Here is a 17,912-nt window from a genome sequence, read left to right as displayed (position 1 = left end):
TGCAGAGGTCCCTACTTAACTTCCCGTGAGATGCTCATGGCACCTTTGGTGAAAGTACTAAACAAGATTCTCAACAAAAGGGCCTGGTCAACAGTCTTTTTAGCCAGTGTTGATACGATTCTTATGACCAGGCAAGTAATACTGTTACTGTCTTTCTTAACAGTCTTAAGAACATACAGTTCAGTTGCTCCATATTAGTCAACCTAGAGAAAGTTCCATAATAAGGCTCTAAAGCTTTTAATATTTAAAATGGGGATAATCACTCCGATGTGAAAATTAAGCATAAAAATTGCTTATCACACAACCACTATGGAAAAGAGTATGGAGGTTCCTTAAAAAACTAAAAATAGAACTACCATATGACCCAGCAATCCCACTCCTGGGCATATACCCTGAGATAACCATAATTCAAAAAGAGACATGCACCACAATGTTCATTGCAGCACTATTTACAATAGCCAGGACATGCAACCAACCTAAATGTCCATTGACAGATGAATGGATAAAGAAAATGTGGCACATATATACAATGGAGTATTACTCAGCCATAAAAAGAAATGAAATTGAGTTATTTGTAATCAGGTGGATGGACTTAGAGTCTGTCATACAGAGTGAAGTCAGTCAGAAAGAGAAAAACAAATACTGTATGCTAACGCATATATATGGAATCTAAAAAATAAAAAAAAATGTTTTAAATGGTACTGATGAACCTAGTTGCAGGGCAGGAATAAAGAGGTAGACATAGAGAATGGACTTGATGACATGGGGTGGGAGGGCGAAGCTGGGGTGAAGTGAGAGTAGCATCGACATATATACACTACCGAATGTAAAATAGTTGGCTGGTGGGAAGCAGCAGCATAGCACAGGGAGATCGGCTCGGTGCTTTGCGATGACCTAGAGGGGTGGGATTGGGAGGATGGGAGGGAGGCTCAAGAGGGAGGGGATACGGGGACATGTGTATGCATATGGCTGACTCGCTTTGTTGTACAACAGAAACTAACACAGTATTGTGAAGCAATTATACTCCAGTAAAGAGCAATTTAAAAAACTGCTTATCACATCTATCATATCATAACTGCTTATTAGTTATGACCACCCACTCAGGAAGTTCCAACAAAGACATCAAGAACGAACCACAGCGATGACCTCCCACATCCTGGCCTCATGTTCTGTGGTCTTCTTGACTCTCAAAACCTCAGATCTCTTTCTGTTTTCTACGAACAAGTCTACACTTTGGCCTTTGAGAAGCAGACACTAAAGAGTCAAGAAAGAGAACCGCTAAGAGGCAATAGACTACAATGGTGACAAGCACAGAGATTGTGGTCAACAGAAGGTATTTCAAACTCTGGTTTTGCCAGTTTCAGCTAATTAGCTTTAGACAAACTACTTAATGTTTGTATGTCCCAGTCTCCTCAACTGCAAAGTGGTGGTTTATAAAAGTTTGCTTTAATAAGTTGTAAGGATTAAATCAGGTATTTATGTATAGCATTTATTAAGTCTTAAGTACATGGCAGCTAGGGTGTTGCTGATGGGCTCGGTGACATATGTGGATAGTGCTGGGGAAATATAATTAAAGACAAAATCTCTTCTCAACCCAGAAAACCTCTCCACAAAGCCAGAAGAGAAAAAAACAATCATATTATTGAATAAGCATTAAACAAGAATGCGACGTGCATCACAGACAATCTGCTAGGAGATGTAGGACAGAAAGGTATCTCACCTTTTATATAGTGCAGCAGATTCCATCCATCACACACACATTCTCAAAATAAACAAGAACCAGTTCTTAGTGAGGAGACTTGACAGCACCTCTGTCACAAGCAGCTCATTGTAGAGTCCCCTGGTAATTGGGGTGACCACCTGTGTTGCCTACCTGGCTCTGTACAAAGGAAAACTAAACTTCTCATATCTTCATAACAGGAGGTAGTCTGGCAACTTGGAGAAAGGAGCCTGCTGAAGAGACTGAGAAATAGGGGTGCTTTCTTCCTTAATGATGACATTTTAAAGGGGTGGCCCTGAGGTCCTTGAGAAAGACAGTCCTGGGTCCCAAAGATGGGCAGAGTCTTAATTAGCTTTTAAAAAGATCTACATAGATTTCAAAGAGAGAGGGAAGGAACTTAGTTACATGTTTTCTACAGGAAGTGCTATAAGAAAAGGAAAAGAGTAAATCTCTTCCCTTATTTTCAACGGTGAGAATTAAGCCTCTTATTTGTAAATTTGGTATTTGTCATTACAATAGGTTAGCTAGAAAGAAAAGTAAAGACTTCTAAGAGGAAAGGAGAGAAAGAGAAACGCTGAGGTAACAGGAAGTGTGTTGATATGTCACCAATATCATGGCCTGAAATATCAATGATATAATACGCCGTAAGAGTATCTGCAGGGAACTGAGAGAAGGAGAATTTGGGAGCGTGAACATTGTTTTGAATAAACACGGTGCAGGAAGTGCCTCAGGACAGTGTCCAGGAACAGTCAGAACTCACTTCCTGCGCCGGCACCGGACTCCGTACTGCTGATCCGGGGTGAGTGAGATGGACGCGGTCAGCGCCTCGTGCAGAGTCTAAGTGAAATGACATCACAACCGAACAATGACCATCATCTATGTGCTGCAGAACCGCTTGGCCAAGTTGCCTCAGTTGCTTTAAACCCGGGTGTAGACACAGTAATGGGTAGGACAAAAGACTGAGGTTGGATCAAGCCTCGAAAATCTGCCAGAGGGTAGAGAATCAACCAAGATTTTTGTATTTTCAGAGATTTATTGATTTTGTCCTTTATCAAATCTGATGCCTCAAAAAAAGCAGAAAGGCAAAGCACAACAAAAAGCCACTCTGCCTGGAGATTGAGCTCAGTTCATTTTCCTGCTCCTGGCCAAAACACAGTTTTGCCCACCTCTGAATGATTTAGTAACATACTACGTAAGTAGCAGAAATTAGAATCTTCCATGGGTATTTCTAATAAAAGTTTTTAGGCTTTGAATTGTAACTCTTGGACATGTTTGGCTATGTCCTCAGTCTTTGTTTTGTTCTTGTTTTTTTTTTTAAATTAATGTCAATATATTAAGCTATGCTAGCTATTCAAGGCAATCAAAGTGAATTGCAATATCATAGGGCCATAGTATTGATATCCTTGGATGACAGGATATTTGACTTTATTCCCCTAATCAGTTGTTTTTACAAGGGTTTCCAAAATGCCCCCAAGTCGTACTAGTTTCTAGATTCCTTATTAGTCCCTCAGTCTTGACCACGCTGAATCCACAGCCAGGTCTTCCTGGCTCCAGCACCTGTGCTGTCCACCTCTCCACTCTGTCACCTCTCGCTCCATCACGCCATCTTTGACCTTTACCCCAAGACCGAGCCAATGCACCTGGACCCTCACCGCTTGTATTTGTTACAACAGACCTTCCCGTGTCCTCACCACAGATTTGCCACATCTGCTCAGAGACGTACAGCACTGATTTAAACATTCAGTGATAAACAGAGCAGTCAAACCAAAGCTGGATGCCAGAAAGCTAAGTCTGCCTCCAGGGAAAGTCCACAGTACATATTTGCTACCTCTGTCTTTATCTATGCCCCAACTTTTCTGCCTGAAATATATGACTAGCAAAGAGTCTCAAGACCAAGGTTAGCTTGACTGCACTTTCTGAGATTGTGACAGGCGTAGAGAACTGAAACTGCTGTTCTAAACCCTTGGCTATAGAATCTTACTCCATGTGTCAGAAAAGAGGCTGATTTAACCATTCCCTCTCTCCTCTTCTGTACCAGAAGACGTGCTAACCAGATCCCAGAGAAAGTCCTTTTTACTCACTTTCGTCCAAGTCTAGAAAGTACTGAGTTTCCCTAAGTCAGTGGTTTTATTAGCAGTGGAACACTTTGTTCAAACGATAGTTTATAATATGAGCCTTTTTCAGAATCTTTTTTTCCTGGGGACCAGAAAACTCTTTATTTTGATGGGTGTCACTCTGATGGAGAAAGGACCGGGGGCCCAGCGCCCCCTGACTGTCATCCCCCGGCCCACCTGATGCTTTCTCTGTAGAAGCCCTGCCTCTCTTGGCAGAGTTTGAAACCAGTGACCTAGATAAGAAGAAGGGCACCTCTGAACGGGCACTTCGATTTGATGGCAAAAGTCACAGTGACTGCACTTCATTCCCCCAGTGGGCTACCAGCTGCCACGCCAGGCCACTCCACGTACATATTCAGGTCATCCCCTTTGCCTGCAGTGGCTCTAAACCTCTATACAACCTTGGAAGCTCAGGTCAAAGGTTGTGACCTCAGAGAAAGAAAATAATCCTTCATATTTGCTTGTATTCATCAAGTTTAGGACCCTTCGAGATAGGCCGTATCTTGTTTATTTCCACCATTGAACTTCCTGTTTCTTCAGGGTAAAGACAGTCCTCTCAGCAACATTTCTCAACAATTCACATAGCGTGTAGCATAAAGCAGGCTAAATTTTATCAAATTGCTTTGAATTGAATGTTTCCTAAAAGCAAGCAAATACGCTGAAATGTGTCTTAAATTTTGAGCTGCCCCACGTCCCCTTCAACTTATTACTGGGAAACAGCATGTAACCCCATTTTTCCACCAAGGAAAGACTGATCAGTACCCTGTTGCCCTTTAATTCTCTGTTAAAAATGAATAGAGTCTTCCCCCTATGTTAAGAACTGCAAAAACACTAGGAAAATGTCTTCGGCACTTGGAGCATCTGGCGTTAAGAGTATGTCTCGTCTAGTCGGCATTGGGTTTGTACTTCTGTCTGTCTCCACGTAAAAACAGAGCAGGCATTTGCATAACTTGCAGGATTTACAGCTACTTCTCTGTGATGGGTTCCTTTGCCATTAAAGGGTTTAGAGTCTGGTTTTCCTGACAAGCTCCCTTTAATCAACAGACTGTGCGAAGCAGCAGCAGGAAAACAGAGAGGAGCATGAGGGCTGAGCAGCTATTTCCATTTCCTGGTAAAGGAGTCATGTAAAGCCGGATTCGTGGAGCCAAATGCACTTTCTCCAGGAAACATCTCCACAAACAGCATACACACTCCTGAGGTGGCAGAGATGGGTCAAGAAGATTCCGGCAGCAGACCTGCCAGATTACGGAGAGAAACATGGAAAGAGCCTATTCATGTTAGGCGTGGACCCTTGCGCTGTGAATGAATGAGCTGGAGAAGAACATTCTGGAAACTTCTAGATTGCTTTTAGCACCATAAATTTTGTCACTGACATAAACAACGTCTGAGGGTTCTAGGGTTAGCAATTCGATCCTGATGCAAATGTTGGAACGTTATCTTCTCTAGGGAGAAGATCATTGTATCTAATACAATCTGATTAATTAATTCATCTCATTAAAACCATGTTTTAAGTTTCCAAATAAAGACACTTTCCTCCAGAGTGTGTAGAATCCAACTCTGCAGATGATGGGCTCCCCCACAACATTTATCACATCTAAGAATGACAGAAGTGCTAATATCTGACCTCCCAGGACAAGTAAATGTGAAATGCGAATAGGGATTCGGCCAGAAGTTCGGCCAGGGTCACTGAGATGCTCCTGCATCACTGGGAACCGCCCCGAAGGCGACCAGCGCAGTAACAGGCGCTGACCCAGCAGGTACGGGACCGAGCAAAGAACTGGGCCTTCCAGGAAAATCTAAAGTTAATCTCCCCTGATGTACGACTTAATCTGGGGGCTGCAGGGGAGGGGATAACGGACACAACCTCTCCACTTTCACACTGCGTACGACTTAATCTGGGGGCTGCAGGGGAGGGGATAACGGACACAACCTCTCCGCTTTCACACTGCGGCGCTTGATGTCATGCCACGCCCCGCCTTAAGCCCTCAGTCAGCGCCTGTTAATTTCCCCTGAGGTCAGACCTCAGTCTGAGTGCAATTCCCAGTCCCTGGCTGCCTCCAGCCTCATCTGCCCTCCCCTCCTCCCTGATCGCTAAGCCCCAGCCACTCCGGCCTCCTGTTCCCAGATGCGCTAAGCCCTGACCATCTGAGCAGCTTCACACGGTATTCGCTCCCTCTCTCTTCCTTGGCCGCATCCCGCTCACCTTCAGCCCCCAACAGAGGTGGCGCATCTTCAGAGCCGCCGCCCACCACCAGCCTAAACCAGGACCTCTTTCGTTCTCTGCTGCATCTTTTTGCTTTTCTCGTGTAGCTTCTCAGACTCTGATTCTGTGTTTAGTGGCTGCCCCACTGGTACTGTAAACTTCTGGAGAACAAGGGCCATGCTGACTTCACCGCTGCACTGCCTGGTCTCGAATCACACTTGGCAAATGTGGGGACTTAGTCATGTTCTTCTTTTTATTATCATTATTCAGTGAATCCATGAATGAGTTATACACCACGAATAAGAAATGAAAAAGAAATGTAGTCCCGACAAGTGTAGACCAGAGTGAGTGGGTCTGGGGGCCGCTTCCCAAGGAGAGGAAGCAGCAAGTGCAACGGCTGTTGCTGACCAGAAAGGCCAGAGTACAGTGCGTGGTCGTCCAGGGAGAGAGTGGCGTGGGACAGGGTCAGAGTGGGGCAAGGTCTCACGCACACACACCCCTAACAGAAGATGTGCTGTGATCAGTGTCAAAATATACACTAAAGCTTCATCGGGGAGTTAATTCCGATAGGGTGAGGCCATGGGGGTAACGCATCAAGCAAGAGGTCAGATGAGAGCTAAAAGGGAGGAATAGACAGAAATCATGGTCTTGCAACAAGATAGCAGAAAACTAGATGGTTTTCCTGAAATGCCAGCCAAGGGGCCTCTTCCTGGGCTTCAGAGAGTGATGCTGGGGCACTTGGCGTTCTCAATGCCGCGAGAAAAGCGTGGACCAGAAAACCGGCTCCTAACCCCCAGGAGAGAACAGAGGTGCACAGAGCAGCCCCAGGGAAACCCCGACTTGCTCCTGCTGCAAGGAAGGCCCTTCCCGAGCTTCCCGGCCACACGGAGCTGCCCCACCGCTCGGCTCTGAGAAAGGCCGGTGAGGGGGACGGGCCGGCCTGGTCCCGGGAGCAGAGGGCAGCGTGCAAGCTGACCAGGCCCGCGGCCTCCACCGGCCTCACACGCTCCTGGGAACCAGGCGACAGGCACCGTGCAATCCAGGGATGTCCCTGTGGAGTCATGCAGGTCACCTTCCCAGCACAGCCGACCCAGCACAGGTGTCCTCCAAATACCGCTAGGAAGCAGCTGCCTTCGTGTGATGGAGGGAGCCTGGGCTGCCCCACAGAAAGTGGCTTTAGGATGAAGAGACCCTCGTCACTGCCAGCCTCCCTTCCCGATGGCTGTCACACCCTCCGCCAGATTTTATTACAGTGAAGGTCTATTTATTCTCAGAAAGACACTCAAGATAGTGTGGGAAAACAGAGAAAGGGGGTAAAACTCCTTCTTGATTATGACTGACCCACTAAGCCCCATGGATTTCCCGTCAAATCATTTCCAGGTGGCCTTTTTCCTAACAGTCACCGCCACAAAGGTCTCCCTTCCACCTCCAGAGGTTACACAGGGAAATTTCTCCACTCCCAGTGGGAGGAGCTCCGTGCTCTGAGCTGGTGGATCACAGAGCAGCAGCCCCGGGGGACAGCCTGCCGCTCTCCTCCCGAGGCTAGCATCCTCTCCACGGCCTGTGCCAGAGCCCAGGGCCACCGCTGATCCAGACAAGGATGCCTGCTCCAAAGCACCTCTGCCATGTCCCAGCGCTCGTGTCTTCAGCCCGAAAGGATGCTGGAAGCATAGGTACCTGATGCTCCGAACAAAATCCGCCCCAGGACAGTGGCCCAGGGAGAATTCTAGAGCATCCAGGGGGTGTTGAGCTCTTGAGCTCTACCTGGAGCCACGATTCTCCTCCTCACAGGCCTATGAGTCTAAAAATCATTTTAGCTTTCCTGGTGCAAATGGAAAACGCGTGCACGCGCGCACACACACACAACCCTGAACAGGGAAATTCGTTGTCCTCTGTCTGCCCTTTTACTTGATGACTTCTAGTGACCAAGAGGCCTTGATACCGCCTCACCTTGACTAGACTTTAGACAGGCTTCTTCCTGATGCTTGGCCCTGCCCTCTCTTCCCTTACAGCATTTCCTGTAGAAAACCTTGTAATTGTAAATGCCTCTTTTATATATTTTTAAAAGCCTCTTGTCGGTTTTACAACCGAAGACTACCTTTCTCTAGGACCTGGGAGCCACCCCCTTTAAATGGGACCTTTGAGGAAGAGGTTCCCCACCTCTCAGAGGGGCCTTCCTCTAAGTTGTAAAACCACCTTCTGCCTGAAGATATGAGAAAGTTCACTTTTTTTTTGCGGAAGGCAAACTAGCAAACACGGTGGCCCAGGACTCCCTCACCCCAGCTCTTAAAAACTGCCCAGCCCATGTGTCCCTGGAGCTCAGGCTGAGTTCTGGCCCCTCCTCTCTTTCGCAATAGCCATGAGTAAAGGCTTCCTTATGTGTCTCACTATGTCTGGTGCAATGTTTGCTTTGACACTATAAAAGGTTTTGGAACTTGAGATATCCTCCATAATTTCTTAAAACAAAAAGGAGAATTTACATTACCAAATGAATTGTGTTGGGTTTTTATGAAACAAGAAGAAAAAGGAAACTCTTTACATTAAAATAGCATTTGATTTTTTTCCTAAGTAAATGAAACCTATTTTAAGACGTGTACATACTTTCAGAATGGCTCCAGATTTGTGAAACGAGTAGACACGGAATTGTGAGCTGCTTCCTTGGTTTCACGTGGATTCTGGAGAATACAGATTCACCGGATTGTATGAGGAACGGGGTACGTTCTGGATAACTTAAGGTCTGGGTCCACCCCGACAGCACTTCGGCAGCCCTGGTGCAGCTCCTCCAACAGGTCACTGATGTACCAAGGAAGACACATTTCAAGATGAAAATGAAAGCCCATTCACGAAATGAATAAACAAAAACAAAACCAGCAGTTAAACTGACTTAGTCTGTTTTCAGAATCAGAGGAATTTGGACTAAATCCAAAAAGAATCAAAATGGATGAAGGAAAGAATAAAATCAGTGACAAACTACTCTTTCCCACCAGTGAGACGAGCCCTGCCTGCTGGGAGGACACAAAGGGATGGTGTCCACCCTCAGGTCCACCCCTCACGCCCCGCCTGGATGCCCGCCCCAGCTCAGGGTCCAGAGCAGCCCGCGGTCAGACAGCCCGTCCTGGGGGTCCTGCTTCTTAGGCATGTAAGGCGTTGCCCCAGACTCCCACCCCTGCCTGTCTAGTCAACTCAGAGTCACAGGCCGCTCACGTCACCAGGACACCCTGGGCCAGGGCCGGGCCATGAGGCACTGGATTCCGAGCTGTGGTCTCTCCACGTGAAGCGGGTGGGCAAGGGGCAGGAACCAGGGGGCTCTGGGACATCAACGGAGGCTCTTGCGTCGTGAAGGGCAAGGAGCTTTCACCCCCTGAGCTCGTTCTCACAGGGCCTTGCAGGCCCCTGGCTGAGGACCTGCTAAACAGGCCGGAGGGGGCGCACTCTGCCCTCACTGACCCCGAGAAGCCCCGGCTCAGCTCGAAGAAGGAGAGTATTAAAGGAGGCTTGGATCTCAGGAGCTAGCAAAGGGGAGCTTATGCATGCAGACACATGCCCGCACACATGTGTACACGCATGGGGAGCATGTGCTGGTTAGGACAGAGGAGGTCACGTGTGCAGACACATGCCCGCACACATGTGTACATGCACGTGCAGGTTAGGACAGAGGAGGTCACGCGTGCAGACACATGCCCACACACATGTGTACACGCACGGGCAGCATGTGCTGGTTAGGACAGAGGAGGTCACGCGTGCAGACACATGCCCACACACATGTGTACACGCACGGGGAGCACGTGCTGGTTAGGACAGAGGAGGTCACGCGTGCAGACACATGCCCGCACACATGTGTACACGCACGGGGAGCACGTGCTGGTTAGGACAGAGGAGGTCACGCGTGCAGACACATGCCCGCACACATGTGTACACGCACGGGCAGCATGTGCTGGTTAGGACAGAGGAGGTCACGTGTGCAGACACATGCCCACACACGTGTACACGCACGTGCAGCACGTGCTGGTTAGGACAGAGGAGGTCACGCGTGCAGACACATGCCCGCACACATGTGTACACGCACGGGCAGCATGTGCTGGTTAGGACAGAGGAGGTCGCGCGTGCAGACACATGCCCGCACACGTGTACACGCACATGCAGCACGTGCTGGTTAGGACAGAGGAGGTCACGCGTGCAGACACATGCCTGCATACATGTGTACACGCACGGGCAGCATGTGCTGGTTAGGACAGAGGAGGTCACGCGTGCAGACACATGCCCGCACACATGTGTACATGCACGTGCAGGTTAGGACAGAGGAGGTCACGCGTGCAGACACATGCCCGCACACATGTGTACACGCACGGGCAGCATGTGCTGGTTAGGACAGAGGAGGTCACGCGTGCAGACACATGCCTGCATACATGTGTACACGCACGGGCAGCATGTGCTGGTTAGGACAGAGGAGGTCACGCGTGCAGACACATGCCCGCACACATGTGTACATGCACGTGCAGGTTAGGACAGAGGAGGTCACGCGTGCAGACACATGCCCGCACACATGTGTACACGCACGGGCAGCATGTGCTGGTTAGGACAGAGGAGGTCACGCGTGCAGACACATGCCCACACACATGTGTACACGCACGGGGAGCACGTGCTGGTTAGGACAGAGGAGGTCACGTGTGCAGACACATGCCCGCACACATGTGTACACGCACGTGCAGCATGTGCTGGTTAGGACAGAGGAGGTCACGCGTGCAGACACATGCCCGCACACATGTGTACACGCACGGGCAGCATGTGCTGGTTAGGACAGAGGAGGTCACACGTGCAGACATATGCCCGCACACATGTGTACACGCACGGGGAGCATGTGCTGGTTAGGACAGAGGAGGTCACACGTGCAGACACATGCCTGCACACATGTGTACACGCACGGGCAGCATGTGCTGGTTAGGACAGAGGAGGTCACGTGTGAAGACATACGCCCGCACACACGGACACACACGTGCCATGTGTGTGACTCAGAACAGAACTGAAAGGAGTTGCTGATGTTCCTAATGAAAAAGAGGATTAATGTCCTGACCAGGGCAGCGCCTCCCAGTTTCTTAGTCTGTCTGTCTGTCTGTCTGCCTGTCTCTCCAGCCTCCTCTTCAGTGATACGTATTCTCAGTATGCCTCCCCTGCAGACCTCTCCTCTCTCCCCCGCTGCCCTGGTGTCCACTACCCGTCGGTGCTTTCTCGGCTGGTCTTATCTCCTGGTAACTTTTCAGTTCAAATTCCTACCACGGGACAACTCTCTTCTCTCTCTCTCTTATTTGAACTTTTTCAAGAAGATCATTTGTTTAGTCACTGAGCAGCCTGGTCAAATAAGCTGTGGCCTGGCTGGGACTCAGGTTACGTCATAAACAGAAATGCCGTCCAGAAGCTGGGGACAACGAGTTTCCCTACAAAGGCCGGGGAAGAGGGAGGTAATTAAACTGGTCAAGGACATCCTGGCAAAGGTGTGTTGGGGACTGAAATTATTTCTGTATTCCACAATATTGACAGTCAGGGACCAGGCGACGGGGCTGGGATGAGCCTTCCCTCATCAGGCAGAGACACGGCGTCTAGAGGATGAGCTTGGAGAGAACTTCCCACAGCCCAGACGACATTCACGAGATAAGACAATAGAAAGAGACCCTCGGACACACAGGCTGAGAAAATACTTCCCACCAACGATTCTTGAGACTCTTGGAAACAGACCATAACAAGAGCAGGGGCATGACAGTTAGACATCAGGAAGCTGTCACTGAAGGAATGCTATTTATGCTGACACACAGAGGATGAGGACATGCATGAGCTTGGAAAAGCATATACAAGTGTCGGGAAAAGCTTGGCACGTCTAAGGAACCAAAATACAGCATTTAGGGGACAGCCAGAGATGCAGTGACTTGAGGACCACCATAAGGAGTTTAAGAAAACTTGCTACCCTGTGGAAACGAAATTTTAGGGGGCCAAGGGGGGAGACCGCTTAGTGAGACCACTTAGAGGGTTGTCCTCATCCAGATGAAAGTTTATGGTCACCTAGACCAAGGGTGTGACAGTGGGAATCGACAGAAATGAGTAGATTTAATAAGTACAAGATATAAATCATTTGAGATAGAACTATAACCACTTGCTAATAGTTTGGATGTGGAGGGTGAGGAAGAGAGAGAAATCAGGTACCGTACTTCATTCATACTAAGACACCTGAAGTTGGGATGCTCCTGAAATCACAGCTTACGTCACAGAGGCCGTCGTTAAGCGGTTGCCATTGCCTGTGAGTGCGAAGCACCGCTCGCGGAATGATCTCAGCAGCTGGGAGGAGACATTCTGAGATCCCAGAGGGGCATCACTGGTCTGCCCAGCTGATGATGGTGTCGTGGGCACAGATGATGAGGAGTCTGGACGACCCAGAGGAGCAGAATTCCAAAAGTGAAAAAAATTCAGGAACACCCTACGTGTATTTTACTTATGCTTTTATTTTTATCTATACAAAGCTAATATACGATGTTAAAAGCTGTATCTTAAGGGACTCTAAATAGATTTTAATAAGTTATAAAAGAAAAATTACAAGTGGCAAAACTTCTTTTGGTCACAAGCAGCATTTTCTTCTTTCTTACTGGTACATAAACTAATGGTATAGTTTAAGAGTAATGCTATCTTAGATTCAATGAACTAGGTAACTCTTAAGTTGCTTGAATAACTGGATAAAAGATTGTGTCGTTTACTGAAGTGTAGGAGAAAGAGAGAGATTGGTTTCAGAGCACTGAAAGAGATAAAAAGCCTCTCCATTCATCTTATAAAGCCCACATTACTCTAACATGAAAACCTACAATTGATAAGAGAAGTTGACTGTAGTTCCCTTTTACTTATATAATAGAAGCAAAAAATTCAAAATAAAATACTTCCAACCTAAATCAATATAACATATTAAAAATTTACCCTGTGACCAAGTAGAAATTGAAGGACAATAGAATATTAGGAAATACATAAATGTAATGAATCATATGAAAATATTCAATAAGAGACTTAGAAAAATATGATAAAGTTAAAAATATGAGAAAGTTAAAAATCTCTTGGGAAACCAGGAATTATAAGATGTTTTCTTAAACTATTATTAACAGCTATTAATAGTTAATTAATAATCAATTAATTATTAGCTTTAATAGTTAATTAATTGGCTGGTAATAAATAGATAGTTGGTTAATTAATTAATTAATACTCATTTTTGAAGTTCTAACTAATATAACGACCCATGAAACAAAATAAGAACTATAACTATTGGAAAGCAGAGAACAAAATGGCCTTTATACATATGGAAATTGATTATGCGCCATAGCAAGCATGAAGAGAAAGGGGACAAAGGGAGGAAGAAAAATAAGTATTTACTGAGAGCTTACACTCTGTAAAATATACTGTGCATGTCATTTAATCCTCCCAACAATGCTATAGAATCTATTAAAAAAATAAACCCTTAGAATATATTTTTTGAAAGTTCACTTATGCAGCTGAAACAAAATAGACCAAAATCCTTTTTAATATATCAGCAGTCAACAATTAGCAAATATAACAGTAGGGGCTTCCCTGGTGGCTCAGTGGTTAAGGATCTGCCTGCCAATGCAGGGGACACGGGTTCGAGCCCTGGTCTGGGAAGATCCCACATGCCGCGGAGCAACTAAGTCCATGCGCCACAACTACTGAGCCCATGTGCCACAACTACTGAAGCTCGCGTGCCTAGAGCCCGTGCTCTGCAACAAGAGAAGCCACTGCAATGAGAAGCCCACGCACCGCAACGAAGAGTAGCCCCCGCTCGCTGCAACTAGAGAAAGCCCGCGTGCAGCAACGAAGACCCAACGCAGCCAAAAATAAATAAAATAAAATAAAATAAATTATAAATATGAAAAAAAAATATAACAGTAAAAGAATCAATTTATAATAGCAACCTATAAAATAAAATACCTCCGAACAAGCTAACAAAAAATAAATTAGGAACTAGGAAGCTTTACTTAAAAATATAAAACTTTTCTGAGAGGTTAAAAGAATATTTAAATAGAAGGAGAACCACACTGTGACACTTAATGAGAAGGCAGCATAGTGGAAGGATAAAGATTCTTCCAAAAATTAATTTATACATTAACTTTAATACCAGTCAAGGTCTCAATATGCACTTTGGAGAATATAACAGAATGATTATCAAGCTGATATGAAAAAAGCACACCTGTTAAGAATAGCAAAGAAAATTTTAAAAATTAGAATTGAGGGGTGTTCTAAATGTTATATACGTTAAGTGTTAAATAATGTTATTTTTAACGTTACAATAATTAAGCACAAAATTGCAGATAGATAAACATCATAAAATCAGTAGCTCAGAAAGAAAATTAATATAAATACATTGGTTTTTAAAAATTAACGTAGACACTGTGCACAGCTATGGACCCAGTGCTGTGCTGGCCCTGGGGGTGCATCAGAAAACTAAGGAGATACAGTTCCTGGCCTCACAAATCTCTCAGTCTAGCGGTGAAAACAGATGGAAAACAAGAAAATAATAATATCTGATATAAAATTTTCAGTGCATGCCATGAAGAAAAGAGGACAGAGAAAGCCCAAGTAAAGGGCTGGAGAAAGAGCACGCTCCAGGTGACGTGGTAAAGCAGAGACTCAAAGTGGAGAAAGGGGCTGATGTGTGCAAGAAGCAGCTAGCACAGGCTTTCCGGTGGGGACCGCGAGGTACATTTGGGGAGGGAAAGAAAGCCCCTCCTTGAGGACACGCTGAGTGAGTGTGTCAGGAGGGAGGGACTGTGGCAGTCACCACAGACGCAATGGCTTAGGACAGCACACATTGATCTCGCAGTTCTGTTAAGAGTCTAAATCAGGTCTCACTGGGCTACACTGAGGTGTTGGCCGGCGGCATTCCCTCCTGGAGGGAAGGGGGAAGCGTTGGTTCCCTTTTCCTGAACGTTTCCAGTGTCAGAGGCCACCGGCATTTCTTGGCCTGTGGGTCTCCTCCACATTCAGAACCAGCAATGGAGGGGTGAGTCTAGCATCTCATCCCTCTGACTCTTTGCCCCTCTTCCACTTTGAAGGATTGCCTTGATTACATTGGGGCCACCCGGAGAGTGCAGGATAATCTCCCTAGTTTAGGGTTAACTGATAAGCAATTTTAATTCCATCTGCAACTTTAATTCCCCTTTGTCATGTAAAGTAACACACTCACAGGTTCCAGGGATCGGGATGTGGTCATCTTTGGGGCCATTATTTTGCCAACTACAGCCCTAAATGTCATTATATCAATTTGAGAGGGATTTGGTATCCTTTTTTCCTCTTCTTCACCCAGAGGGTTGAGGTGTTATCTTGTTTTCTCTCCCTTTTTCTTTTTAAATATTATTATACATGTCCTGCATTACAGAGGAACGTGAATTACCAGATAAAGGCAGCAATCTGTTTGCAAGGAAGAATGGAGAATGAATTTGGGGTAAGCAAACAAATGTCAGCTACCTGCCCTCTTTAAAAAATCGGTTTAGAATACTCTCTTCTGGTTATCAGTAGTTTTTTTTTTTAACAGGACACCACACACACACACACCCCAACCAACTTCCTCTTTCTGAAGTGGCTTCAACTTCAGACATTTATTTCTAAACAAGCAAACAGACAAAAACGAATAAACGAAATATCTGGCAGAAAGAATTCTGCACCCCTCCAGTGTTTTACACAACTGGCGACAGTTTGGAGCTGGAACGCAGCCAGGAAACTAGAGGTTAACTAAGAAGGCTGCTTGATTGCTACTAACTGATGCGTCTAAACATCTGCACAGACAGTATCAGGGCCGCGACAGAACTTCCACTCCTCCCAGCCCCGGCTAAGATAGGACCGACGAGCGAGCCAAAAATGGAACGGCATTTGCCCCAAATGCCAGCTATGAGCATGGTTTATGGAGCCACGTGAGAAGTCAATAACGCTTACCCAAGACTAATCAACATCTGGCAGTGCCATGCCCTGCACAGGGCCAGGCTGCCCTGGCAGAAACTTCTGATGGCAATGCTAGCTTCAATTTTCTCAAACTTCTGTACAAAGACCCTCTCTGATTTCTCTGTTCCAACTCCTAGACTTCATTCCTGGACTGAAGAGGCAGGAGTCAACGAGGGCTCTTTTCAATTTCAAATCTCCTATTATAATAACCTAGGAACTGACCTATTAGGGTGTCTGTTTTCCCTCTTTTGTGCATCTTGGCTTGTCTGTTTATCTCTCCCTTTCTGGCTGTACTAGCCAGAGAGAGGTCTTGGAAGCAATAAGCACTAAAACCTATCAGATATGGAGCCACAACTGTGTGCCTGCCTTTTATATGCAATACATTTAACTCTCCCAATAATCCCTCAAATTAAGTTAAGCCAAAACCAGGTCAGTGGTGTTAGAGATGGAACAGAAGGAGGGTTTTTCAGAAATATTTAGGCTCCTGTCCCACCATCCCGTCATGCACCTGTGTTTATTACAACGTGAATGGGAAGAGTTCCCTTCTGATTAAACACAGACTTATTTTTGAACTAAACTTCACACTGACTCTCTTTTGCATTCTCATCATCTCCTTTGTATGGGAGTATCCTGTCTACCGGAACAGAGTACAAAGAATTATTACATGGACCAACTCTGGCAGAACTACACAAGGGAAAATGGAACAATATATTTTTAGTTTAATAAAATGTATTTTGATAAAGCACACCTATTATTTATTTTATACATGTTTTAAAATACAGCTTCTATCTATCAAGTGGATGTATTTTTAAGAATTTAACAACTGGCTCATTCAACTGTACTACATGAATGACAATGGAAAACCACTTATGACTATAGTCATTGCAAGCAAAATCCGTACGTGTTCCATTTCGTAACTATCTCAAAACTGACACACCATCAAGATGTCTGACTTGGTTGGTGAATGACCAGAAATGATTTTATGAAAAAAAATAAGTTAAACCAAACTGTGTCTACTGTTTATCCGCATTTGTCTCTTGAAGCTATACTGTGCTTAAACATGGCTAAGTTCGGGCGCAGTCATTCCACCATCGATAGGTACCTAAACCATATCTGTGGGCACCAAACCTGTCACAGTGTTGTATTTGATCCTCTGTGAGATAAACAGTAGAGGTGATTGTCATCCTCATATCACAGACAAGAATTTTATTTTCAAAGAGGTAATAAGACTAGCCTGAGGTCTCAGAGAATTTAGCCAAATGTTAATAAACAGAGAGCGACTATCTGCAAATTCATTCATAGCTAACGCTTACCATCACTGAGCACTTGCTGTGAGCCAGACACTGTGCTAATAAGAAATCAGAACATGCACGTGTGAACTCATGCAATCCTCACAGCCGCCCCAAGGTTAGGTACTGCTGTCTTCATTTTACCAATGGGGGAATCACTGCTGGAAGACAGGGGAGGGTCGGGGTAGAGAGAAGTTACCTGTCCATTAAAATCCAGTGTGAAAAGTGCCATCAAGGGACCTCAACCCTTTGGTAATTCTCAGAAAATCGCAGAGGACAGAAGAGCTGACGGACCGTGGAGATGGCAGATGGATCATTCCGGATGGGGAGAAATCACGCAACCCAGAAACTACAGGTGAGGAAGATGGATGCTGACACCTGGCCAAGTTTTACAAGTTCTTTTTAATTGATTGTTATAAAGGTAAAAAGATGCTTACTAACCACTTTTAAATGGCTCACTACACTAGAAGATAGGGAAAATATCAAAGAAATCATATGAATTGATTTCATCAAGACATTTTCGCCGCGTTCTTTGTGATATTATTTTGAATCTTATAAGATGTGGTTTGGAAAGTACTTCAGTGGATTTCTCTCTGTCTGAATAAATAAAG

At 45.7% G+C, this 17,912-nt stretch overlaps 1 protein-coding gene and 1 long non-coding RNA gene across 4 annotated transcripts in view; one reads left to right on the top strand and one right to left on the bottom strand.

Moving 5' to 3' along the window:
• FBXO15 (F-box protein 15) overlaps positions 1-17,912 on the bottom strand; it is a 310,107-nt gene that overhangs the window by 26,102 nt on the left and 266,093 nt on the right. Inside the window, exon 11 of one of the 3 annotated variants that reach the window (XM_082415913.1) lies at positions 12,270-12,447. The exons of the other annotated variants lie outside the window; for them this stretch is intronic. Coding sequence (XP_082272039.1) covers positions 12,355-12,447 — 93 coding nt within the window. The 3' untranslated portion in view covers positions 12,270-12,354. Of the gene's footprint in view, positions 1-12,269; positions 12,448-17,912 lie in introns of those variants that run through there. 3 annotated transcript variants of the gene reach the window in all.
• LOC309639131 overlaps positions 1-17,912 on the top strand; it is a 253,725-nt gene that overhangs the window by 126,030 nt on the left and 109,783 nt on the right. The gene's annotated exons all lie outside the window — the stretch shown is intronic.

This window comes from Balaenoptera physalus (assembly GCF_965194825.1).
Source record: "Balaenoptera physalus genome assembly, chromosome: 12".
Taxonomy (NCBI): Eukaryota; Metazoa; Chordata; class Mammalia; order Artiodactyla; family Balaenopteridae; genus Balaenoptera; species Balaenoptera physalus.
This window is presented reverse-complemented; position numbering and strand designations above follow the sequence as displayed.